This window comes from Gigantopelta aegis, chromosome 3 (assembly GCF_016097555.1).
Source record: "Gigantopelta aegis isolate Gae_Host chromosome 3, Gae_host_genome, whole genome shotgun sequence".
In the NCBI taxonomy this organism is placed as follows: Eukaryota; Metazoa; Mollusca; class Gastropoda; order Neomphalida; family Peltospiridae; genus Gigantopelta; species Gigantopelta aegis.
Window position 1 is genome coordinate 82,268,082 of NC_054701.1, and position 27,731 is coordinate 82,295,812.

Below are 27,731 nucleotides of genomic sequence, written 5' to 3' on the forward strand. Positions count from 1 at the left end.
CATTGGGTAATTATTAATCATTGGCTACTGGATGTCAAACATTGGGTAATTGTGAAACGTCTTCAGAAATTTTTCATTAGCAGTATAAGGTCTTTTACATATACACTTTCCCATAAACAGGACACCACATACCAAAATTTTGATATACCAGTCATTGGACATTGTTTGGGATAGAAAATAGTTCCACTGAAGGGTTTGAATCGTACAACCAAAGTAGGGTCTCCATGGACTTGAGTACCTGACACTTACACTAGATGATAATAAGACTAAGGAATAAAGTAAAATAGCACTATATGCATTTTAATTCCATCACTGAAGATGGATGCTAAATCATGCCATTGTATTGCATTCCACACATTCAACTTTTGTTTTTCATGCATGTCTCATAGCCCTATAATGTTACTGGCAGCAAACATGTAGTGAAATGACGTAAAAAAAAATTATACTAATTAAGTGAGATTGCTCTTCCTTGCATGGGTACTCGAGTCCTGTGAACAGACTCAAGTCTTGCTAGATTTGGCCCATGCCTGAGTACTCTAGAAGACACTGGACCAAAGCACTCTGTTGACAAACTAGATTCCATCTCTAATTACATCCAGCTTCCAATAGATTATGGATTACAAAGTTTCCTCATAGTTAAAACATTACCATATCTTCTTACATTGATCTTCAAAAAAATTATCTTATTATTCTGCATCCGAGGATTTTGGCGTCACATTCTTCATGGGCTTAGTTTAATATGTTTCAATAAGCTAATAAATTACCGCCTTTTTCACCAGATAGTCCTATGTGGTTAATTATGTAATAACGGTAAAATTACTTTGAGTGAGAGAAAGACATCCTTTAGCCATAACTGTCATGGAAAAAAGAGATTGTACAGAATTATGTGATTTGCTGGCATCACAAATCAGCCGAGTTGGAGCTGCTAGCCTTGTCTAGTATGTCATCAGTTTGGGTGTTGATTTACACAGCTGGGAGCCATGTTGACAGTAATGTTGATGACAAAATGCCACAACATACCACTTTGTTTCACTGGGCTGACTCTACAGATGTGTGCTTTTCTCATCCTGCCATAGTTGGCCATAATTGGACACTAAAATGTATGGTGGAGTATTTTGCAGCTGAAAGATCTTTTAAAACGTTCTCAACATGTTGTGGTCAGATTGGCGTATTAGGTTGCAGAGTTGGGTGTGGGACTAGGCCACTATGGTGGATGGTATAAAAAGTAATTTTAAACTGATAAAAAATATACATTGTGTATTAAAACGTTAAAAAGTGTTATCACATATTTGGAACTTATTCAGCTGTAATAACCATTGCCTGCTAATAACACAAAATATACTGATAGAAAGAAATAAGGGAACACTTGGTATTTTTGACCTAATACCAGTCACCAATAACGTTGTAATGTGTGAATAAAGTACAAAGATGTAATATGGGATTCATTGTCATTAAGGTGAGATTCAATGTCGGTAACGAGGTTAACTTCCAGACAGTATAAATGAGGCTTCTGGTCACAGTCATTCTTTCCTGTTTGTGTTGGTGTGATCCCGTATTTCTTTTCATCAGTATATGTTACTTAGGTTTGTATGTAGCCAGATCTGGATAAAATAAATTATTAAGTAAGAGGCAATATTTTGATACGGTAACAGCTTTAATTGACTCAGTGTAAACACAAGAACTAATATATTGTGTTTCTATTTATCTGTTTTGAGCCTGTTTGGCATGGTTTTAGGACAGTGATCTGTACCATTTTGTGTGGGTTTTTAGTTACTATGTTAGGGCAATGAACTGTGGTGGGTGTTTTCTGTTTTGTTTGTCGAATAGATTGCTAAACTATAAATACACCAAGAAAATAATAGTCTGCACTTTGAAGAGTCTTCGAAAATAGTCATAGGTAACTGCATCCTGAAGTGCAATTAAGTTATTCCCAGAGTCGTGGTAAACTGCTGTAGATATTTCTGGATTGATTCTTTAAATGGTTGCCATTTTCCTGGCAATATCATATTCTAACTGGTGCCGTTCTGGAACTATACATGTGCGTACACAGAGCATGTATCCCGGTATTTTCTACAACTTGATCTTGTGGCAGTTCTAAATATGCAACTGCCATTTATTCTGTCAGTTCCTGCTTTGAAATCTTGAAAAATTGCCAATATTTGTCAGATTCTGCTTAAAGCATATCACAACTGCTGTAAGATATAATTTATAAAACTAAAGGTCAGATAAATATTCTACACTTTAAAAAGCCCACAAAACCACAATGTCATTAAAGAGTAGACTTAAAAAGCCAAAAAGGAATTTAAATGTATATTGCATATCTTTACTTTTTGCATCTGGCTATCCAGAAGCGGGATCCAGGACAGTCATGTTCGAAACCCTAGTGGCATATGAACATGTTAAAATATATTGGACTGGGCTTTTTGCATTTATGTTTTTTTTAGATTTTGAAACTGGCTGTTCAAGACCTCAAGGCTAACCAGTAATACTATTAAATGTAGTGGCCCTTTCTGTACAATCTGCATCCTTTTGTATACATAAAAAACATCAATGGTGCGCTTTATAAAGTGTCCCTTATAAAGAGGTGATTTTTATATAAGGTGCCATTTATACATTTGACTGTATTTTCATGTGTAAATAACACAAATGTGATTTTCTGCACTATGCGTTTTAAGTTTTTGCCAAACATCCATATCTGGTGAACTATATATGACAGAGCTAGCATGTTTTCTGCCAAAGTCATTTGAGAAAAAAAGAAGAAGAGAAAAACGTTGCGAATATCTTGAAAGTGCTTGCCATAATGTGTGGAATGCTTTCGAGCCATTCTTTCATCACACTAGCAGTGTTTTGCTGATCATTTTAGTTCCTAACACTTGTTTGGGTAGGTGTCATTCCCATCAGAACGAGGCGGTGTGTGTTGGAGATGGATTGTAACAGGTGAAAACTGGAAATATACTAATGTCCAAAAGAAACTATACTCAAGATTTTTTTTTAGAATACTGAAAAAAAACCCAACTATGTTGCTTGTTTAAAAATATATATATTCATGCGAATGGTCTTTTTGGCATGTTATGGATAAAATTTCATTCCATAAAAGCACAAACATATTTAACCACAATTTCATTTCCTTTATCCAAATTATAAAGGAATTTAAATCAATTTTTGTTGGTACAGTTTCTTTTGGACATCGGTATATATTTGTTTTCTCTGTGATGTAAAGATAAATGATTTTTCACCATTTCTCAAACCAATTGAACTATGTTGTTCTTGCTCATGCTTCCTTTGAAACGGTGTTGTTTGTATAAACCAATACACTGTTTTTGAAAACATATAAACACAAGAGTATACATGCAGAAAGCTTCAGTACAAATCTGCTATAAGAAATATCTGCCATATTGATTTTATAATATTTTTCTTTCTCCAGTTCCTGAATGGAAAAACATTTGGGTTGTTTACAGAATACAAGATAAGTGAGTCTGTAATGTATACATAAGGGAAACTGTTGTTTTGCTAATTATGTTGTCATATATGAAAATAAAACTTAATGGTTACAAAACATCAAAATAAACATGTGCTACAGACAATTTGATTACTTTACTGCACATTCTCACATATAAATTATTAATTAAATTATTAATTATTATAAGTATTATAATTATTATAATTATTAAATTATTCATACCTTTTGAAATATTGTTACTCATCTGAACATGTAAATACATATAGCCCATAGATACATCTACAACTAATACATTGAAGTCTGTGATATATCCTGAACATGTAAATACATATAGCCCATAGACACATCTACAACTAATACACTGAAGTCTGTGATATATCCTGAACATGTAAATACATATAGCCCATAGACACATCTACAACTAATACACTGAAGTCTGTGATATATCCTGAACATGTAAATACATATAGCCCATAGACACATCTACAACTAATACACTGAAGTCTGTGATATATCCTGAACATGTAAATACATATAGCCCATAGACACATCTACAACTAATACACTGAAGTCTGTGATATATCCTGAACATGTAAATACATATAGCCCATAGACACATCTACAACTAATACATTGAAGTCTGTGATATATCCTGAACATGTAAATACATATAGCCCATAGACACATCTACAATTAATACACTGAAGTATGTGATATATCCGGAACATGTAAATACATATAGCCCATAGACACATCTACAACTAATACATTGAAGTCTGTGATATATCCGGAACATGTAAATACATATAGCCCATAGACACATCTACAATTAATACACTGAAGTATGTGATATATCCGGAACATGTAAATACATATAGCCCATAGACACATCTACAACTAATACATTGAAGTCTGTGATATATCCTGAACATGTAAATACATATAGCCCATAGACACATCTACAACTAATACACTGAAGTCTGTGATATATCCTGAACATGTAAATACATATAGCCCATAGACACATCTACAACTAATACATTGAAGTCTGTGATATATCCTGAACATGTAAATACATATAGCCCATAGACACATCTACAACTAATACACTGAAGTCTGTGATATATCCTGAACATGTAAATACATATAGCCCATAGACACATCTACAACTAATACATTGAAGTCTGTGATATATCCTGAACATGTAAATACATATAGCCCATAGACACATCTACAACTAATACACTGAAGTCTGTGATATATCCTGAACATGTAAATACATATAGCCCATAGACACATCTACAACTAATACATTGAAGTCTGTGATATATCCTGCCCTTGTCTATAAATAACAGTGAAACTCCTCTAAATTGGACACTCATGAGACCAACTCAAACATTCACTTTAGAGAGGTTCTGTTCTGTACTAATGTTTAAAAAGGGACCGTGAAAAACTTCATGTTTTAAGGGAGTTCACGTTATCAAGGATCCAGTTTTGAAAGACACTTTGATGTTAACGATTATGAATATATGTTATATATATCCAATGGGTTTCTAATATTCTAGACTTAAGTTAATCAATCAAAGACGGGTGGGACATAGCCCAGTGGTAAAGCGTTTGCTTGATGCATAGCCAGTCTAGAATCGATCCCCATCGGTGGACCCATTGAGCTATTTCTAGCTCCAGCCAGTGCACCACGACTGGTATATCAAAGGCCATGGTATGTGTTATCCTGTCTGTGGAATGATGCATATAAAAGATCCCTTGCTGCTAATCTAAAGAAGTAGCTCATGAAGTGGCGACAGCAGGTTTCCTCTTTCAATATTTGTGTGGTCCTTCACCATATGTCAGATACCATATAACCGTAAATAAAATGTGTTGAGTTCATCATTAAATAAACCATTTCCTTCATTCCTCTCAATATCTGTGTGGTCCTTAACTATATGTGTGAAGCCATATAACCGTAAATAAAATGTGTTGAGTGCATTGTTAAATAAAACATTTCCTTCAGTCAAAGAAGGCATCTACTGAAGGTATTCAATCTTTCGACCTCATCACCTCCAGCGAGTGCCCTTGGGACTGAGCTATATCCCACCCCTCGTGGACATTATCATAACCTTGTCAAAACATCTTTTAGGCTCCCTTGTACAGAGATACAATTTTGAATATCTTAATGGCTTCGTTGTTCAGATTGACATTCAAGTCAATGGTAGCATTCCTTTGCTTTGTACAGTATTTCTTTGTTTTACGAGCAGTGAACTCGAGAACATACATACAACTTGACGTTTGAATTTTCACTTAAATTATTTATGATGCTCTAGCAAATACAATTGTGTTATTCTGTTTACATAATTGATGGCACATGTTTCTACTAGAGGAATTAAAATGTCAAAGCCAATGTTCTCAAATGGAAGATACTTTGTGGCAATAAAATATTTAAGAGCATAGTCAAATGTGTTTTATGCAGCTACATGTACTTTGAGGAATATTCAAATGCATCCTTGCAAGAGAGCTGGATGCAAAACATTGGTAATTCTGCTTCAGTGGTTAAACCATTTCACTTAAGGCTAGTAAGTACTGGGTTCACATCCCAGTACCGGCTCATATTGAGTGAGTTTCAGTGGCTCAATGGCAAGGTTTAAGACCAATAAATTGACTTCTTTCACACCAACAACAAACCACTGTTCTGTACAGACAGACCAAATAGCTGCAGGTGTGTGCCCAGGACAGCATCTTTCACACCAACAACAAACCACTGTTCTGTACAGACAGACCAAATAGCTACAGGTGTGTGCCCAGGACAGCATCTTTCACACCAACAACAAACCCCTGTTCTGTACAGACAGACCAAATAGCTACAGGTGTGTGCCCAGGACAGCATCTTTCTTTCTGTACAGACAGACCAAATAGCTACAGGTGTGTGCCCAGGACAGCATCTTTCACACCAACAACAAACCACTGTTCTGTACAGACAGACCAAATAGCTACAGGTGTGTGCCCAGGACAGCATCTTTCACACCAACAACAAACCACTGTTCTGTACAGACAGACCAAATAGCTACAGGTGTGTGCCCAGGACAGCATCTTTCACACCAACAACAAACCACTGTTCTGTACAGACAGACCAAATAGCTACAGGTGTGTGCCCAGGACAGCATCTTTGGACCTTAATTGGATATAAACTTGAAAATCAAGTGAAGTGAATAAATGAAATGAATACTAGTCAGCTTGTACATTATTAGATGATGATGCCATTTCTTGAGTGTTAAAATAACTGTATAAGAGTGGGGTCTAGCTTAGTCTGTAGAGCACTTACGTCAGATGCTTTGATCCATTGATATACTGATGAAATAAATAAGGGAACACATCAAATTGTAGACCAAATTTAATTAACAACTAGCATAGTAATGTCTGTATTTCATACCAAGTTGTAATGTGGGACTAAATGTCTATAGTGTTGAATGAGCTGCCTATGTGTTCCCAGTCAACTTCGGACAATATGAATTGATTTTTGATGCAGTCATTATTTCTTGTTGCTATCTGTGTGATCCGTTATTTCTTTCCATCAATATATATTGAAGAATTTTGTTGTGCAAGACCTTCATTAATGCTTACTATTGGTTAAAAATGTACAATAACAATTTGTTGGTAGGTCTAGCTCAGTCGGTAGAGCTCATCTGAGGTTAAAACTGTACAATAACAATTTGTTGGTAGGTCTAGCTCAGTCAGTAGAGCTCATCTGGGGTTAAAACTGTACAATAACAATTTGTTGGTAGGTCTAGCTCAGTCGGTAGAGCTCATCTGAGGTTAAAACTGTACAATAACAATTTGTTGGTAGGTGTAGCTCGGTCAGTAGAGCTCATCTGAGGTTAAAACTGTACAATAACAATTTGTTGGTAGGTCTAGCTCAGTCAGTAGAGCTCATCTGGGGTTAAAACTGTACAATAACAATTTGTTGGTAGGTCTAGCTCAGTCGGTAGAGCTCATCTGAGGTTAAAACTGTACAATAACAATTTGTTGGTAGGTGTAGCTCGGTCAGTAGAGCTCATCTGAGGTTAAAACTGTACAATAACAATTTGTTGGTAGGTCTAGCTCAGTCAGTAGAGCTCATCTGAAGTGCTTATGCTGTAGGATTAAACCACCTCAGTGGACCCATTCTCCAGTTGTTTTTTCCCCACCCCAGTATTTCACACTGGTGTATCAAAAGCAATGGTATGTGCTGTCTTGCATGTGGTAAAGTGCATATAAAAGACCCCTTATTGCTAATGGAAAAATGTAGTGGATTAATATTCCTTTCCTTTGCTTTCATTTGTAAATCTTACATGTTGATTTCCCACCAAGATGTCAAATGACATTACTCATATACTCTATCTGTTACTTTTTTTATCATTCCATTCTGCTTTAGTACTTCGCTAGAGCTGCTTGATCTCACAAGATGACCAATTGCATGGAAATGACACCACAAACAGTGATTTATTATTGAATAATTGTCAAATTTTCATACGTAAACCTTTTTATTCCCCATAGGGAAATGCAGATCATATTTAGGACAAAAACAATTCATGCAATTTCCAAGCCCTTCATGCCCGAAGACTGTTTTATGGAGAGAAGATCATTTGCAATTTCCTTGGCCCGCTTGTTTCGTTGGCAGAATCAATCACTGGTGATGTTTTTGCAGTGGAATGGATTCGTTATGAAATTATTGGCATCAGGAGATGGATGGTCAGGAAGTCAACACCAGTTGAGAAGAGACGAGAATTATGTCTATGTTATCTTATTGGCGTCCGGCGTGCTCGCATGATTGGCTTGTGGTTTTTCACAAAGGACTCAATCATACCGGCACAGAGCAAGCTTGAGACGTCTTTCAGGTTCATGTGTTTCGTAGTGCAATAGGAATTAAAATTCTTGATTGTAACCGATTCACAAGAATAAAAGACTTGTTGCTTTGTGATGTGTAATACATAGACAGAACCACATACCAGTTGGTTTGCCAAGTTTATAGTTTATAGTGCACAATAATATACCACGAGTGGTATAAATCTCACGCACTATAAACAAGTGCAATAAATAACATGGCAAAACAACTGGTATATGGTTCTGTATTTATTATATACAATCTTTCCATATTTGACCGGCCTCGGTGGCATAGTGGTTAAGCCATTGGTCTACAGGCTGGTAGATTCGGATCCCAGTCGAGGCATGGAATTTTTAATCCAGATACCGACTCCAAACCCTGAGTGAGTGCTCCACAAGGCTCAATCCACTTGCACCGGCCAGTGATCCATAACTGGTTCAACAAAGGCCATGGTTTGTGCTATCCTGCAGTGCGGTGCGGTGCGGTTTTCCTCTCAAAAAATCTGTGTGGTCCTTAACCATATGTCTGACGCCATATAACCGTAAAAAAAATGTGTTGAGTGTGTCGTTAAATAAAACATTTCTTTCTTTTTCTTTCTTTCCATAACATGATTAACAAAAGTTTAATTAAATAACACAACTTACTTCGTCTGAAAAGTTGGATGAGTTTTATGCAATTGACAGAACACTTGGTTAGGAACATGATGTCATTCGGGTGAAGAGGACTGGCCCAGAGGTAAAACGCTCACTTGATGCATGGTCAGTTTAGGATCGATCCCCATCGGTGGGCCTTTTGGGCTATTTCTCGCTATAGCCAGTGCACCACGACTGGTATATTAAAGGTCATGGTATGTGCTATCTTGTCTGTGGGATGGTGCATATAAAAGATCTCTTGCTAATAATGGAAAAATGTTGCAGGTGACTGTGTCAAAATGACCATATCTTTGACATCCAATAGCCGAGTGGTGTCATTAAATAAAAATAAAAACAATCATTTGGGTGAACATGTACTACAGATGCGAGATTTTGTATCACACACATTCGATAAAATATGTTTTTATTGCATGGTCACAATTGTCTTTATTGCTATAGTAAGATTAAATGGGTATGTAATAAATGCATGTATATTATTGCCAACATCCAAGATATTTATATACTGACAAAATAAAGAGTTTGATATTGTGTATGGCCTAATAATAAATAATATATCTTGCTAGTCCACTTTCAGACCAAGTGTTTGAAAGTACACATCCTTGACTACAGTTAATTGGGCTTCCATTTTATATGGATGTCCTAGTGGCTGAGTGATTAAGGGTCCCGATGTGTCAAATGCCATGCGAGTCTGTGCACTAGATTCAAATCCTTCATTTTAAATATTATATGAAATTGGCTGTATGTTTAGTGCAGATATATGGTTTGTCCAAACAGTAATTTGATTAAATTTGTAAAGCAGAAAGAAAGGAAGTATTCCCAGTGGTACAGCGCTTGCTCGATGTGCAGTCGGTCTTGGATCGATCCCCGTCAGTGGGCTCATTGAGCTATTTCTCGATCCAGCCAGTGCACCACGACTGGTATATCAAAGGCTTCTAATCAAAAAGAGCAGCCCATAAAGTGGCGACAATGGGTTTCCTCTCTCATGATCGCTGTGATCCTTAACCATATGTTTGATGCCATATAACCGTAAATAAAATGTGTTGAGTGTGTCGTTAAATAAAACATTTCTTTCTTTTTCCCTTTCAAAAGTGTTTGAATCTGTTATTCAATTATGTGAGATATTCCATGAGAATGTGATACATGTGGCTAATGATGTGTGGAAGATATTGTTGGATCTGTACGCCAGCAGCCAAGCTAATATGACGTAGTACGTAGATGAAGTGATAAAATCCAAGTGTCTAAGACCCAATTTGAATACCCCATTCAAAAGAACAAATGAAGCATATTTGATCCAAACTGGGTTTTCTGCTACTGGAGTCTTCATTAAAATGTGTTGTGAAACAGTTGACTGTACATGGGTTTAGATTCTTTTATCTTCAAAACTGAAAAGGTTTGAACAGTTGTTGTAATGTTTTATGAAAAGAGTTGATTATGCATGGGTTTAGCTTTTTTTTATCTTCAGAATTGAAAAGGTTTGAACAGTCATTAAAATATTTTATGAAAAGACTTTACTGTACATGGGTTTAGATGCATTGATTTCCACATTGAAGACGTTTCAACCAGCATCTTGCGTATCCAATTTCCTTGATCCTTAGAGGGGTTTTTAATTAAATAATTCATGTCTTTGTGATGCAAGCCTAAGTATCTGTTCTGTGTGACATCACACGTTTAAGCGTGACTTCAAAGAATTCTTAACACGGTTAGCATCTCCTTTGCTGCATGAGAAAAAACATTGTGTCTGTCATTGTTTTATTGGAAAATTGGGTTTTTTGGACACACCGCCAGTCAGTTTGAAGAAAATCTATAAAATTATAGGCCCTGACTTCTCTGATTGATTCAAGTGGTTGCACAATTCTTTAAGACTGAAAATAAACGATTCTGGTCTTCAGTTGCTTACCGCAGTTGATAATAACATTGATCACTGCATCGCTGAATATATGTCTACATCTATCACAAAGGTTACCAAGCCATCACCTGATCTTTACTTTTTTTTCCCCATGCCTATCAAAGGAAAGGAATGTTTGTTTACAAGATGGCTATACAATATGACAGCTGTAGGTTTTTTTTCTCCAAATTTTAGACCAAGTGCTATATGTTATACTCTTTATAAGTCCTGATTGAATAATATACTGGGGGCATTCCTTTCTTTTTCTTTTGCTCTTCTATGATCACGGTGAATGTGTGTACTGTAGTATGGGTATACATACTGAATGACAAACATTTAAAAAAATTGTTTTATAAATTTAGTTTTTCATAATAAAATTAATTCAGCAAAAAGACTTGAAATGGATCTAATATGTTAACAAGACATGATAATTTTAATACACACAAAGACGGTATGGGATTCAAATTGAATCATTTAAAATAAATTCAAGAACACAAAATTACTGTTTGAATTTCTTTTGATGTTCAGTATAGTTGAAGGTATATCGCTTACATTTCCAAGTTATTAATTAATTCTGGCAGAAAAGCCACCATTATGCAACTTTAAGATGGCGCCTTTAAATCCCCTGGAAAGTATTCATTTGTTTTGATACAACTGAACCCAACACCAAACAAATTCCCATTGATGCAATGTATGTGACAGTGTTTTCTGTCCACAAATCTCAGCAAGGCTTCATTACTTCCTAGCTGAGAGAATCTGTTTCAAATTATCATCATGTGTATACATTTCAATACTCAGTCTAATTATGCCATTGAGTCGCAGGCCCACTCACCAGATGATTCTGTGTCTTTGAACTCTAAAAGAACTCGGGGAAAGAAGTTTCCAATTATTGTAAATCAATTTGTTAATTATCACTGTGTATGCGGTCTCCAGCGCAGTGTGATACTGTGAGATAAGTTTTTGTAGCCCAGAGCTTATTATATCCATACATAATGATCTGTTTCGCAACACAGCGAATACTTGGGAGATAAATTAGCTTGTGAAATGGACACATTAATTCTGTAAGAGACCTATTTCATGGTTAATAGGCTTGTGGAAATTGATTATAATGAGGGTTTTGTTTCTTCTAATCACTATTACTGAGCTCTTTGCTTCGTATCTGAGGCTGCTACAGCTTTTAGAACACTTCAGGGGTTTTTTCTTCTTTCTTTTTTGCAAATATAAACTTGACAACTCGAGGATTCTGTACACATGCAATGCATACTGGCTAAACTGGTTACACTTAGTGTCTTACTTCTGTGACTGGGATCGATCCCCATTGGTGGGTCCATTGAGCTATTTCTCATTCCAGTTAGTTCAACTGGTATAGCAAAGACCATGGTATGTAAGAATGGTGCTTATAAAAGATGCCTTGCTACTAATGGAAAAAAATGTATTGGGTTTTCTCTCTGAAATTCTGTGTCAAAATTACCAAACGTCCAATAGCCTATGATTAATAAATCAATGTGCTCTAGTGGTGCTGTTAAACAAAACAAACTTTACTTTTACTTCAGTGATGGGGAGTGGGTTATAGTCAGTGGTGGGGTGTTCACCGTAAGTGTGACGGGTCATAGTATCAATTGCCTGAGTGGATCCCTATCGCAATCTCTGACAGATACATCAATTGCTCTTGTCCTGTCTCGGGAAATGTGCATTTAAAAGATCTCTTGGTGCTATTCTGATTCAAATGTAGCAGCAATTTTCCATTCTGTCTAGACAATGCAAGCTATAACTGTATGTTAGACACAAAAGAGCCATAGTTTAAAATTGACTGTGGGGTCTTTAAACAAATATTCCATATTATTTAAAGAGATTTTTCTATATTAAATTAAAAACAGAACTGGTTATTTCTGTTTTAACGGAGGCCAATGACTATGTATGCTATTAACAAATTAGCATAATGTAGTGCATTTATGCACACGTCTGTGAAAAACCTTCAGCTGAAATTGAACAAAAATTACTTCTAATAATAATATATAAATAATATATTTTACTGTATTTTAAATTTAGACTTCACAGTTGGAAAATCTCATGACTATCTCCATATTGGTCATCATAAGAGGTACACACTGCATATTATTAATATAGGTATAGGTATATTGGCATCATTAGAGGTACACACTGCATATTATTAATATAGGTATAGGTATATTGGCATCATTAGAGGTACACACTGCATATTATTAATATAGGTATAGGTATATTGGCATCATTAGAGGTACACACTGCATATTATTAATATAGGTATAGGTATATTGGCATCATTAGAGGTACACACTGCATATTATTAATATAGGTATAGGTATATTGGCATCATTAGAGGTACACACTGCATATTATTAATATAGGTATAGGTATATTGGCATCATTAGAGGTACACACTGCATATTATTAATATAGGTATAGGTATATTGGCATCATTAGAGGTACACACTGCATATTATTAATATAGGTATAGGTATATTGGCATCATTAGAGGTACACACTGCATATTATTAATATAGGTATAGGTATATTGGCATCATTAGAGGTACACACTGCATATTATTAATATAGGTATAGGTATATTGGCATCATTAGAGGTACACACTGCATATTATTAATATAGGTATAGGTATATTGGCATCATTAGAGGTACACACTGCATATTATTAATATAGGTATAGGTATATTGGCATCATTAGAGGTACACACTGCATATTATTAATATAGGTATAGGTATATTGGCATCATTAGAGGTACACACTGCATATTATTAATATAGGTATAGGTATATTGGCATCATTAGAGGTACACACTGCATATTATTAATATAGGTATAGGTATATTGGCATCATTAGAGGTACACACTGCATATTATTAATATAGGTATAGGTATATTGGCATCATTAGAGGTACACACTGCATATTATTAATATAGGTATAGGTATATTGGCATCATTAGAGGTACACACTGCATATTATTAATATAGGTATAGGTATATTGGCATCATTAGTGTAGAAAAAAATCTTTGAAAATTAAATAGGAAGGAAGGAAATGTATTATTTAATGACGCACTCAACACATTTTATTTTATTTATGGTTATATGGCGTCAGACATATGGTTAAGGACCACACAGATATTGAAAGAGGAAACCCACTGTCGCCACTTCATGGGCTACTTTTTTCCATTAGCAGCAAGGGATCTTTTATATGCACCATCCCACAGACAGGATAGTACATACGACAGCCTTTGTTAACCAGTTGTGGAGCACTGGCTGGAACGAGAAATAGCCCAATGTGTCCACCGACGGGGTTCAATCCTGGACCTACTACACATCAAGCTAACACTTTACCACTGGGTTACGTCCTGCCTCCCCCCCCCCCCCCCCCCCAACAAATTTTTATTGTACTTTTAGCTGACCAGTATCAAATTCTTCTTATAGAATGAGTGATTGTTTACTTAGATGATAACATGTGGAAATATTTCACAGATAGTTCTATCAGTGGACAAGACAAACATTCTTCATGTGTTTTTTATGCACAGTTTGTATTCCCCGAGCATATGGGAATACATTCCCCTAGCATACTAATAACCACATTTGAGATGGATTCTTGCTGCAAAGGTATCTGTTTCCATCATATTTGCATTAAAGTCTTGTATTTACATCTCATGATAATGCACAAGAGAAAATGGCTGAAACTTGATGCAGACAAGTCGGAATTGTGTTATGTACTTTGTTGCCTTGTGACATGCAGGGATAGACATCTTCACATTGATTTTTTTGTAATTTCTCAGCTTTGTATGAATTAAATTTGGTGTCCTGAAATAAAGAAGAGAACTAGATCCTGCTCAGTTTTGTTGCTATATGGAGTAACCTATATGGCACAAGTAGTGTTTTTGTTTTAGTATGCTTCAGAGTATAAAACCAACTCTTTTCCAGCATGAATAGTTATAGCCGTAAATACTCTTTCAAAATGCAGTCCAAAACTGAACCCTCATCCTAGCACTCAAGCACACTACACCCTGTGTCCTTGTTCTTTGAACTCTTCTACAAACGAAAATCAAATCCAAAACAGTATGCACCCAAGTACAAATTCTTCAAAATCTGAACAACTCTTATTGTCTGTGGTGGACTCTGTAGATGGATGGGCTAGGCATGAATTGAGGGTCTGGAGAAATCATGGAATCAACCGCCTTTTCAATATATGATGAAAAATTACTTACTCAGGGGATCCTAGATACTGTTAGTGTATTCGTAGTTACTAGTACAAAATTAGCAAGTGAAACTACAGTTGCATTAGTGTTATCAAAACTAGAACTGTCTGTTTGAATTATAATTATAAGTAAAACCGAATGTTGCACCATGTTAATTGCTTGCTTTCCCCTGCATTGTATCTTATGTTATTGTGTTCATCAACAGTAATATTTTTCTTTCACAAAATACCGATTACTGTAAATAATGTGAACTGAATCATTTCTGCAGGCCTCATTCTGTGATGCCCAAGTTTTACTTAGCCGAAACCGTGGATGCTAAAATTACATGAAGAGCAAATATTAGTATCATTACCTTGTGGCACTTGGCAGTGGACTTAATTTCCTGTCTTTTAGATAACAAATTTGAGTGGAGTAGCAACCTGATAGCTTTAGTAGAAGATTATTGCAAGTTGGCTTGGTTCTTTTGAAGTGGCCGATAAGTGCTGTTAGAGATGGTCTGTTCAATATTGGTCCCAACACAGTGTATTGATATAAAGGATCACAGCTTAATGTAGACATATCGGTTACGTTTCATCGTATCGATCTGGCTAGACCACTACATGATTTTACTTCACTGATCAGTTCATAACTATTGACTACTTAAGTAACCAATTTCTCTTGTATACCAATATACTGAGAATTAATATGACTTAATTGATTTATTGAGTGATTTCAGTTGATTTGTATATTGATTGGTTGGTTTGGGCAGGATGTAGTCCAGTGGTAAAGCACTCGCTTGATGTGCAGTCAATCTAGGATCGATCCCCGTTGGTGGACCCACTGGGCTATTTCTTGCTCCAGCCAGTGCACCACAACTGATTTATCAAAGGCCAAGATATGTGCTATCCTGTCTGTGGGATGGTGTATATAAAAGATCCCTTGCTACTAATGGAAACATGTAGCGGGTTTCCTTTCTTTGACTGTCAAAATTACCATATGTTTGATATCCAATAGCTGATGATTATAATCAATGTGCTCTAGTGGTGTCATTAAACAAAATAAACTTCTCTTCCCTTTTTGGGGATTGGTTTGGGGATTGGTTGGTTGGTCATTTGGTAAGTTGGTTTATAATTGTTTCACTCTCCAACCACACGTACACTCACATATCATTCCTACAGGCTTATGTATTTGTAATAATAAAGGGGTGGGACGTAGCCCAGTGGTCAAGCACTTGCTTGATACGCGGTCAGTTTATGATCGATCCCCATCGGTGGCCCCATTGGGGTATTTCTCATTCTAGCCATTACTCCACAACTGGTGTAACAAAGGCCGTGGTATCTCCTATCCTGTCTGTGGGGTGGTGTATATAAAAGATCCCTTGCTGCTAATCGAAAAGAATAGCCCATGAAGTGGCGACAGCGAGTTTCCTCTCTCTACATCTGTTTGACATCATATAACCATTAATAAAATGTTTTGAGTGCATTGTTAAATAAAACATTTCCTTCCTTGTAATAATAAAAGTTTATTTACTTTATACTAGTTTTGATGGTTTTGATGATTTGCATTTACCTCAAAATGGCCAGTAATACATATATTTTTTAATAAATAGACATAACACTTATTTTAATAGTACTCAGACATCAATTACAGTGTTTTAGAGAAATTTTGCAAATACACAGAAATTATTAATTTTGCAGTTGATTTTGTGGGTAATTTTATATATTTATCAAGATTATATTTAACTCTTTAATTAATCAAAGCACTGTTACAGTATAATAAAATTTATTTTCTCTACAGGTTTTTACAAAATGGAACACATTTAAATGTATTAATGATTTACAAAACATACAGTATTAAAGATTAGCACCATGCTAATTATAGACTAATCCAGCACAGCCTTTTAGAATAAGCTGAGTGGTATTGTATACCGACTACCATTTCTTAGCATTAATACATTGATTTAGGATTTCCATTTTTTTTAATACACATCTAGATTAAACCATTTATGTCTGTCTAATTCATGCTGGCAATCTTTGAATGCTGGCTTAATTGACTGAGAAAGTTCATTTTCTTTTCTTTTTTTTAAAATAATTTGAAAACATGAACATGTATTTTTACAATTATTTATTGAGCAAGAAAATATAAACTAAAAGATTACCTGTTTATTTTTCTCTTTCAATTTTCTTTTGCATATTTGACAGCATGTCCTTTCTTTAAAGTATTTTACCATCCAGTTTCACATCCCTGTCCTTGTCCGCAATCATTCCAAGCTGCTTGCTTCTTGTTACACTGTACATACTGAAAATCTTGCCTATATTCATTTGTATACAACCGAACCCACTATTGATGACACCTTGAAAAACAGCCACCTGTTTAAAAAGGACACCATGTAATAGTGCTTGCCAGGGGTGTGATGGGTCATAGGATCGATCACCCTCATGGGTCTTGGGTTTTTTCCATCCAAACCAGTAATCTACAATTGGTACATCAAATGATACTGTCCAATCTATCGAAAATTGCATATTAAAGATCCATTGCTGCTTTATCGATATGAGTGGCCTAGTTTGTGGCAGTGTAAAATTCATTTCTTTCTTTCTCAGCCATATTTTGACACCAAATAGCCATAGTTTAAAATGTGCCCAGGGTTTTTTAAACAGATGTTTGTTTCTTTTCTGTTTCTTTTCTCTTTTTGTGCATAAATGCATGTATTAGCATGTATCTATGTATAAATGTATAAGATCACTTGCTCATATAAAGTGGATTTGTTACAAGGTAAAATACAGAGTTAATATACTTACCGTTTACATCAGTTTACAGGAAAATAAAATATTATTTCTTTAATGATACTAGGACTATTTGATGTCTAACATATGGGTATTTTGACACTTGGAAGAAAGGGGTGGGGGAGACAGAGACAGAGAGAGACAGAGACACAGACAGACAGACAGGGAGAAAGAGGGTGAGAGAGAGAAAGAGATGGAGAGAAAGAGAACATGTGTGTGTATCCATTACTAGGCTACTCTTTCTGAAAAGCAGGGGCAGGACGTAGCCCAGTGGTAAAGCATTTTACTTGATGCATGGTCAGTCTAGGATCGATCCCCGTCGGTGGACCCATTGGGCTATTTTTCGTTCCAGCCAGTGCTCCATAACTGGTGTAACAAAGGCCGTGGTATGTACTATCCTGTCTGTGGGATGGTGCATATAAAAGATCCCTTGCTGCTAATCAAAAAGAGTAGCCATGAAGTGGCGACAGCTGGTTTCCTGTCTCGATATCTGTGTGGTCCTTAACCATATGTCTGACGCTATATAACCATAAATAAAATGTGTTGAGTGTGTCATTAAATAAAACATTTCCTTTCCTTCTGAAAAGCAGTAAAGGATCTTTTATATATGCACTTTACCACAGACAGGACATGATGTCTGATATATCCATATCCACAGTCTTTATATAGAAATAATTTTTAAAGTCTTAAAAAATTTTTTTTATGGAGGTAAAAATACTTGCTCTTTATTACAAAGGCCACTTCACCATGAAGGCCATGCTTTGTTGAGCCCATCATAGGGCCTTTGATTGTGTTCTTGGTGGTGTGGAGCAAGGTTTCAAACTGTGCAAGCTCACAGAACAAACAAGATGTTATTCTAAGACTTCCTCAGGCTGGTTTGAATATTTTTTGCCTGGAGTGGAAACAGAATGAGCAGATTGACTCATTGATGTCTGAAATATCTTTTGACGCTGCTAAATGAGATGGACATTGGGAAAACTCATGCATGTGATTCACTTTACAGGAAGCAAATGAATCAAATGTCTTATCATGTACATCTTCATTTTGTCAATCTTCAGGCTTGTTCAAGTGAAAAAAAAAAAAAAGAAGCTTAAAAATTATAAAGTACTTTTACGTGCTAACATTATATATTAAGTACATTTGTATTGTATTTTATTTTAACAAAACAAAAATATAAATATATATTATACTTTATGTTAATGTGAAATTAAAAAGGAATGAATATATATAGTCTTATTTAACACAAATCTATTAGTTTAGGGATTTATCCAGCCATTCCGTGGGTCCGAAGATAGGCCACTGGCCAAAAGAAAGTGGCACTGAAAATTTCCAATTTCTATGCTAAAAATTCCCAATATATATATGAAATATATGTCTGTTGTAATAAACTAATTTAACAGTCATGTACTGCATCATTAAGTGGCCTGAAAACATCCCAGTTACTAATCCCATCAAACATGGGACCCTGACAAACAATCCTGAATAAATCTCTGTAGTTCTAAGCAATTAAGTTCCACACATGGTACCTATTATATCACTGTGCATATTCTTCTCTTGTGTTGTATACATGTAATTCATTGTTGGGTTTGGGGAGAACCCACACTATGTATGCATATATGATTTTATAAAATTTACTATAGTAAAAGAAAAAAGGTCTGATTGGGGGGGGGGGAAGGGTGTGCCCCCTCCCCCCCATCTCGCTATGCCACTAATGTGTGGAGATAAACATTATTGACACTGGTCTAATACTCATGTCATCACTTTATACTTCTTTGTTCCCTGGATAAGCTTGTTGCATATGCTATGTACAGAGAAACCCCACAGCACTGGACCTTCAGCTATCCGGAATTCCCTCAAAACCAGAAATCTTTCGGAATCCCTTTTTAAAATATCAGTACAGCGCATAACCTCTCTAAACCAGATATGTCTTAAAACCAGCCTTTTAACTTGCTTAGCTTTGTTTAACAACTAATACCTGATGCATATTTTTGGTCTGGGGCGTTGTTATACATTATTTATTCATTCATTCATTTGATCCAGTGGTTGTTCAGTTTATAGGAGTTTCACTGTATGTGTTGCCAGAAGTTAATAGACATATTTATTTTTTAGCTGAACTATTGAATGAAAACATTAGTCATAACAATTATTATAAGCTAATTAATTATCCCCGAACTAGATTGTGAGACATTTTAATTCTGTGGAATTCATATTGCTATTGGCAACAAGTTTGTGATCTAGTCATTCCAGACTATTACAAATTGTCTTTGGTGTGTTACAGGTGTATTTCCTATTTTGCTTTGTTTGTTATGTCGTTACAGGTATATTTCCTATCTTGCCACATTGTTATTACTTGTGTTTGTTATCTCATTACAGGTGTAGTTCCCGGGAAGAGTGTGAGTCTCATGACACGCCCATGCGATGGTTGCCCTACAAGGGACAGCAGTGTACCAACATCACAAAGGTCCTCCCAGACAATCTGCAGAAAGACCACCATGGCAAGACACGACTGGTAAGTATCAAAGTCTGTGGAATGTGCTGTCCTGTCTGTGGGAATGTGTGTATATATAAAAGATCCCTTGCTGCTAATGTTGTCCTGGACAGAGGAGCCGGCTGAGGTCAATACCTGTGCCCAGGACAGGCGTGCGCTACAACAGCTTGTTCTGAATTTGTACGTTAAACACTCTGACTTGACCTGACCTGCTAATGGTAAAATGTGCGGGTTTCTTTCAAGACTGAATTATCAAATGTTTAACATCAAATAGCTGTTGCTTAAAATATATTAATGTGCAGAGAGCTCGCCTGATGCATGGTCCGTTTTCTCGTTCCAGTCAGTGCACCACAACTGGTATATCAAAGGCTGTGGTATGTATTATCCTGTTCGTGGGATGATATATATAAACGATCCCTTGCTACTAATGGAAAAATGTAGCAGGGTGTATACTACCAAATCAAATCCCATAGACGACAATAGTAACATATGTGGCTAAAACTCCTACCTGCAACGTATCAACCGACATAAACGCCACGGATATAAATACTACCACCCCTTACACTTAAAGTGAATCAGAAAAAAATGGGGGTCAAGCTGCTCGTTTCTGAGATAACGGGTAGCGTCTATGACTATCCTAGTTTCGCACAAAATTCGAGTACTGTTTTTTTACAGGTACCCCATACATGTTTCAAGCACAAGGCTACTTGACACATTGGTACTAGATGAAATAAAATTGCACATTTTTTTTACCCAGATGAAATTATTATTTTTTACAACCAACACACTCACATTTATAACCAATCACAGGACTTGTGGTGTTCACTTCTCTATCAAAAGTTGGGTGCACCTCGAACTTTGACCCAGCCGGAAGTTATATGGTTTAGTACTACCAGCAGGTTTTCTCTCTTAAGACTACATTGTATATGTCAAAATTACCAAATATTTGACATCCAATAGTCAATGATTAATAAATCAAAATTGTCATTAGACAAAAGGAATTTTTAACATTTTACACTAAATTATGTTTGCTACAAATATTATGTATTCAGTAAAGAATTTGCTGCAGTTTTCTATGTGTTTGCTTTAAGCATATTAGTTACAAATACTAAATAGCTGCCATAGCAATGTTATAACTTTATGTATTATAATCTTAACACCATCTTTTCCCCTGTCATTTACTAATAGTTGAAATTGAGCATCTGCCCCAGTTTTAAGGTCCTTAATGAGTTTATGTTCCGCTACCATAGAAATGTTACGACTACGTGTATTAAAATCTTAATACCGGGTTTTATCTCTGTCTTCAGCTAATAGTAGAAATTGAGAATCTGCCCCAGTTTCAAGGCAATTACGAGTGTGCGTTCAGCTACAACAGCCACTACTCCTCCATCATCACGCGGGCACAGCGGCGGAAGAAGGGAGTCGAGTGTTTCACCCCCCTGCCCAATCAACTACCACCGTTCCCAACAGGCCAGGGTGAGTGTAAAATACAGTAATATGTTCACACACTATACTAAGACAAAAATGTTTAGCAGTTTGGTAAATGTGCTTAAAAGGACATACCCTAGTTTTTAAACACTAAGACATATTTTTTTACTATTAGAGTCGGTTTTGATAAATGAAATCATACTTTACTTACATTTTATTGTTTAGATTATCGATTTCCATACAGTCGAAGTGTTTTTGATCATCCTGGTGTTTTTAAAATCACACAATGCATTTCTCATATTTTTAAAAACGCATGTGCATCTGAGAAGCAACAGTTATGGAGTCGAGTTTTAGTTTATTTTTAGAGGGTAATTCACCATTTCAAGGTTATAGACTCATATTTCACTCAATTGTAACTTTATCCAAATGCATCACAGGTTTGTAGATTAACTAAACTTCATGTTAATTTTCATGGGTTGAAACTAGGGTCTGTCCCTTTAAATATCTAAGAAAACTTGTGACTTTTAAGGTGAAATCAGACATTGGATTTAGTTGATGCTTCCTTTGTCAGTGTAAGTAACAGGAGATTTTCAGTACGTAATGAAATGAGTAACTGTCATGTCATTGAATGTTGCTTGTATTTTAAAGTACAATGCAGTAATATCAAAATGCTAAACTTATTTTGTCTTGGTATATTTTTTATGAAGTTACTGAACTAAGTGCAGTGCAGGCACGGATGCAGGATTCCTTAAAAGGGGTGGGTCCAAATGTGATGACTGATCTCTTTTTTTACACAGAACAGTTAATATAATCACGTTTCTCCTTAAAGTTTATGGTCAGTTTTCAAAAGGGGGGTGACCCCTGGACCCCCTGGATCCACTACTGTAGTGAGTAACAGGACAGATACCCATGAGTTGTTTCTTTTCCATTTCATTTGAGATGTATGTATTAAAGACAATGGTGTGTGCTGTCCTGGTTGCCTGTAGGGAAATATATATCATTGAACTAAGTAGCCTTGGTAGAAGTAGGGAGGTTCTTCTAGAAGTCACTTTGTTGGGTAGTGTCTATCAATCACTGGGAACCAGCCCTAAGTTCAGCCAGCAAAGATTTCGCTAATGTTTGAGAACTATTTGATTGGTTCCCAACATGACAATTTGGTTTACTGTGCAGCACATAAGCCAGTCTAGTAGATGCAGGGCTCGAACTTAATGGCGGCAGCGACGGCAATTGCCGTCATTGAGATAAAAATTGCCATAGGTAGAGAGCATCACCGAAGGCACGTTTGTGCCATCGGTAAAGCTCCTCAACAATTGTGAAATCTATACACCTGGTGTACATTATCTGCCAATATTTAACATTTGTACATTTAAATGTCTTCATATAACAAGATAGCCTTTCAGTCAGGTTCATTTGCTACAACTGTCACTTTTAAAAAATTGCCATAGGCAGGCTCAAAATTGCAGTCGGTGGACTGTTTCACCCATTGCAATTCTTTTAAAAATTGCCGTGGGAGACAAATTCTTAAGTTCAAGCGTTGTAGACATTTCTTCTGCTTGGGCTGGCTGAATTCGGCCCTGTACTAGCATTGAACAATTTCCTTCAAGTTTCATAAAGTGACATTCTGAAAATATGATTGTCGGGTCTTTTGTTCACAAATGGCCTCATCACCAGTTCCAAGATGGTTTGATACTTTTGCCTTTTATCTCTGTGTTAGCCACCTGTGTTTATACTGCACAGTGGTGGTGCTCAAGGTTAGGTTAAATAAGATCAACTGATTTCATGTAAAAAAAAAAAAAGAAGAAAGAAAATGTCTTTAGACTGTTCATGGAAAAGCTCTGTCAGAAAAAAATAAGCAACTGCGCACAAACTGACAGCCCATCTGATTATTGAAATAATGAAGTCTAGATTGTGAATCTAATCACAGCCTCATCGGACAGGGTTCTGTATCATATTTGCTTTTCTACAAAAACCACTAAAACAACAAATTTGGCTTGTGATGATGTGTGTACGGTACCTGTAGTTAATAGATGGGGCCTCTTATAGTTAATTTTTTAAAACATCAAAAATGTGGTGTTTTTAGAAGCGTTTAAAATCGAATACATGAATATTTTAGGCAATCTTAAAAGTACAAGATTCACAGATTGTTTATCTATTAAGTGTTTTTTGTGTGTTTTTTTATAGGTTTTTTTACTTTTATACAAAAACACTAAAACCATAAATTTGGCTTGTGATGCCGTGTGTATGGTACCTATAGTTAATAGAAGAGTTCTCTTTGAATTAGATTTACAAAATCCCAAAAATGTTGGGCAGAATTTACAAAAGTTTTTCTTAATTGCAGGTGTTTAAGCATTACAATTGTAAGTCAAAAACAGGCTTTGTAAATTTGACCCATCATGTTAAAGTAGTGTTTAATATTGAATACATGAATAATATTTTAGGCAATCTAATAAGTATAAGATTCACAGATTCTTTATTAAGGTTTTTTTAATGTTTATATTTGGTCTAATTTTTTTAGACATTGTATAAAATAAAAGGTCATATGTAGCAAACAATATTTTATATAGTTCCCTGAAAAAAATAAGCGACTTCAGGTGGGGGGGTTTTCATAAATAATCGTATTGTATGTTGACTTATTTGAAGAAAAAAAAGGGGTGGGGCGGGGCGTAGCCCAGTGATAAAGCACTCTCTTGATGCACGTTTGGTCTAGGATCGATCCCCGTCGGTGGGCCCATTAGGCTATTACTCGTTCCAGCCAGTGCACCACGACTGGTATAACAAAGGCCATGGTATGTGCTATCCTGTCTGTGGGATGGTGCATATAAAAGATCCCTTGCTACTAATGGAAAAATGTAGCAGGTTTCCTTTCAAAGACTGTCAAAAACGACCATATGTTTGACATTCAATAGCCAATGATTAATAAATTAATGTGCACTAGTGGTGGTGTTAAACAAAACAAACTTTAACCTTTATTTGAAAAAAAGATAGCCGATGTGTGTTTTGTACTGGGGTGTCATTAAACATTCATTCATTCATTCATTCATGTTGAACAAAAGACCACAAAATGTCAGCACCATAAATAAAACAAGAACATACATCTACCTCACTGCAATTACAATTTTTAAAATATCAATACTAAATTCCTTCATTATTTTGGGAGAAGTGTATAAAGTTTTATATTAAGTGCTTCACCACCTGGCATTTCACTGCACTGGACAAGATACAGTAAGACTTGAAACTTTATCAGCACTGATATTTCCACTTTCATATAAGATTCTTTAATAAGACAATAAAATCTCTTTGATCTCCATCGTAATTTGGTGGGAAATGAGAACTTGATAGAAGTCTTCACAAGTTTGTCTTATCCACACAGCCTGCTGGGAAGAGGCCCACACCTGTGTGTTTCCCTGTGGACCATCTGTGTGTATTTAAAGCCAGACTAGACCCGAACCTGAATGTGTTTGCTTTATATATCAAAGACACTTGTAGTTTTACTAGCAGTCTGGGTTTTTTTTTTTAACTCTTGACAGGCATTTTACCAATGCTGTATCTGAGATGGCTGGTCTGTGTATATATCTGGTATTTTTATTATTTTTCTTACCACCCTCATACTTCTGATCTTTTCATCTTTTTGAGTTGTGTTTATTCAACAAAAAATATCTTCCCCCTGCTTACATGTTCACTGCCTCCCCATTGCCTAATGTCTTTGTGGAGGTGGGATCCAGCTGGCTGGATGTGCTTTGGATGACTCCTAGGTGGACCAATTCTCTGGTTTCATTTCTTTGCCAACGTCTTGATTATTTTTATAATGGGAAATTGTTTCCACTTCCCCATTTTCTTATTTCTTTGTGGGGGTGGGATCAGCTTAGTCAGTAGATTACTCACTTCAGGTGCTCAAGCCAAAGGATCATATTTATTAAGGGGAATTGTTTTCACCTCCCCATTGCCTCATTTCTTTGTGGAGGTGAGATATAGTTCAGTAAGTAGAGTGCTCACGTGGTGCTTATATTGATGGATTGAACTTCCTAGGTAGATTTCTGTCCCGGTCCAGACCACTGGCTATCCAGAGGTCGAGCCCAGGATGGACATGCCTGAAACCTAAGTGGTATAGGGGCATGTTAAAAGGGTACTCTTTATCTCCCTAGGTGGACCAATTCTCTGGTTTCATTTCTTTGCCAACCTCTGGATTATCTTTATTAAGGGAAATTGTTTTTAGCTCCCCATTGGCTCATTTATTTGCGAGGTACTCAATCCGAAGGTTCATTTTTATATGGGGAAATGGTTTTCACATCCCCATTGCTTCATTTCTTTGTGGGGGTGGGATCTAGCTAAGTTGTTAGAGTACTCGCTTGGTGCTTATGTGAATGGATCGAAAAGGGCCAGTGTGATAAAAAATATATATATTAAAAAATATTGTGTGATTGAATTGTTACTGAGCTAAGCATAAACTACAGTATGTAAAGTGTTCAGGTGTATTATTAACAACATGAAATATATAAATTAATAGTAAACCCACCCCCAGAAACATCTTATGTTTAATATCTTAGTGGGTACTCATTTCTGACAGTTAATTTTGGCTAATTACTATGATGCATCTTTTATCATGTGACATAAAACCTTAAATTAATAATTTAATAATCCCCCTTCTCCCAAAAAAGAACATTTGAATTCTATATTAAATTTGTTAGCTGACTGCTAATTTTTGCAGCAGATAACATGTAACAGAAGCACATTCTGGTAATAACCTTGTTAATATTTACTTTAATTATTATTAATAAACTGTCAAAGGCAGTGTTTCCTGCAACAATTCATGTCCAGATGTTCATTCCATTTAACTAATTCACAATCAGGCATTTTTGTTCTCACGAATTGTTACGTAATCCTGTTAAGTTGAAGTATTCTTTTAGACATTGAATCTGTCACATTTCAAAAGGAAATCCGATATTTAATTTGTCTCAATAGAAAAGCTGTTAAAACAAAGGAAAAAAAAGAATTTCTGTTTCATTGGCCAGCATTAGCTGACAAAGCTGTCGCTCTGTGACATAAATTACTTGTTATTGCCTGTTGTAGGGCGACTGCATGTGCGGTTTATGTTGCTACTGGTATTCTTTTGTCATAAACTGGTTTTAAAATCTGCACCCCACTAGGAGCCTGTAGCAGAAAGATCTCCCACTTAGAATTGGTGGCATTTAGCTCTGTTGGTTGAGTGCTAACCTGAGGTGCTTAAATTGCAGGATCGAACCACTTTGGTGGATCCATTCAATTGATTGGGTTTTTTTTCGTTGCAACAGTGCACCACAACTGGTCAAGGCCATGGTATGTGCTTTCCTGTCTGTGGGAAAGTGCATATAAAGGATCCCTACTAATCTCTACTAATGGAAAAAGTATAGCAGGGTTCCTCTCTACGATTGTGTCAAAATGACCATGATATGTTTGACATCCAATAGCCGATGATTAATAAATCAGTGTGCTCTAGTGGTGTCGTGAAACAAAACAAACTTTTAGCTGGTCCTGGAGTAAACGATAACAGCAACCTTTTACTTTTGAATTATCCTGTAGAATTTTCTCGAGTTGTTTTTGTCCAATCTAATTTTCATTCCAGAATATTTCACATGCTAATCTCAGCAGGTTGTTGAGCCATATGGGTACAGATTAGAAGATATATACTTTATTTATGTGGACTCCATTCCCATAACGGCATAAGCAGCTTGATCATGGCAGCTTGGAATCACATGCACATATATGTGGCAAGTTTTAAGTAGATGCTGTTTTAAGGTTCTGGTTATTCTCATGATATACATGTGTACAGCAATTTTTGTTTTACTTACACATGAACTTTTCACTTTAAAGACCATACCATTACATGATGCCCTTGAACCATTCCACGATGTCCTTGAACTATACCACAATTCCACTGAGCTTTACCATGATGCCATTGAACTATTCCATGATGTCAAATTGCAAC

General features: G+C 36.0%; 1 protein-coding gene across 5 annotated transcripts in view; it reads left to right on the top strand.

Moving 5' to 3' along the window:
* LOC121369165 (plexin-A4-like) overlaps positions 1–27,731 on the top strand; it is a 250,532-nt gene that overhangs the window by 151,998 nt on the left and 70,803 nt on the right. For all 5 annotated transcript variants that reach the window (XM_041494064.1, XM_041494067.1, XM_041494068.1 and 2 more), the window contains exons 6-7: positions 20,227–20,362; positions 21,649–21,817. In XM_041494064.1, the coding sequence (XP_041349998.1) occupies positions 20,227–20,362; positions 21,649–21,817 (305 nt within the window). The remainder of the gene's footprint in view (positions 1–20,226; positions 20,363–21,648; positions 21,818–27,731) is intronic.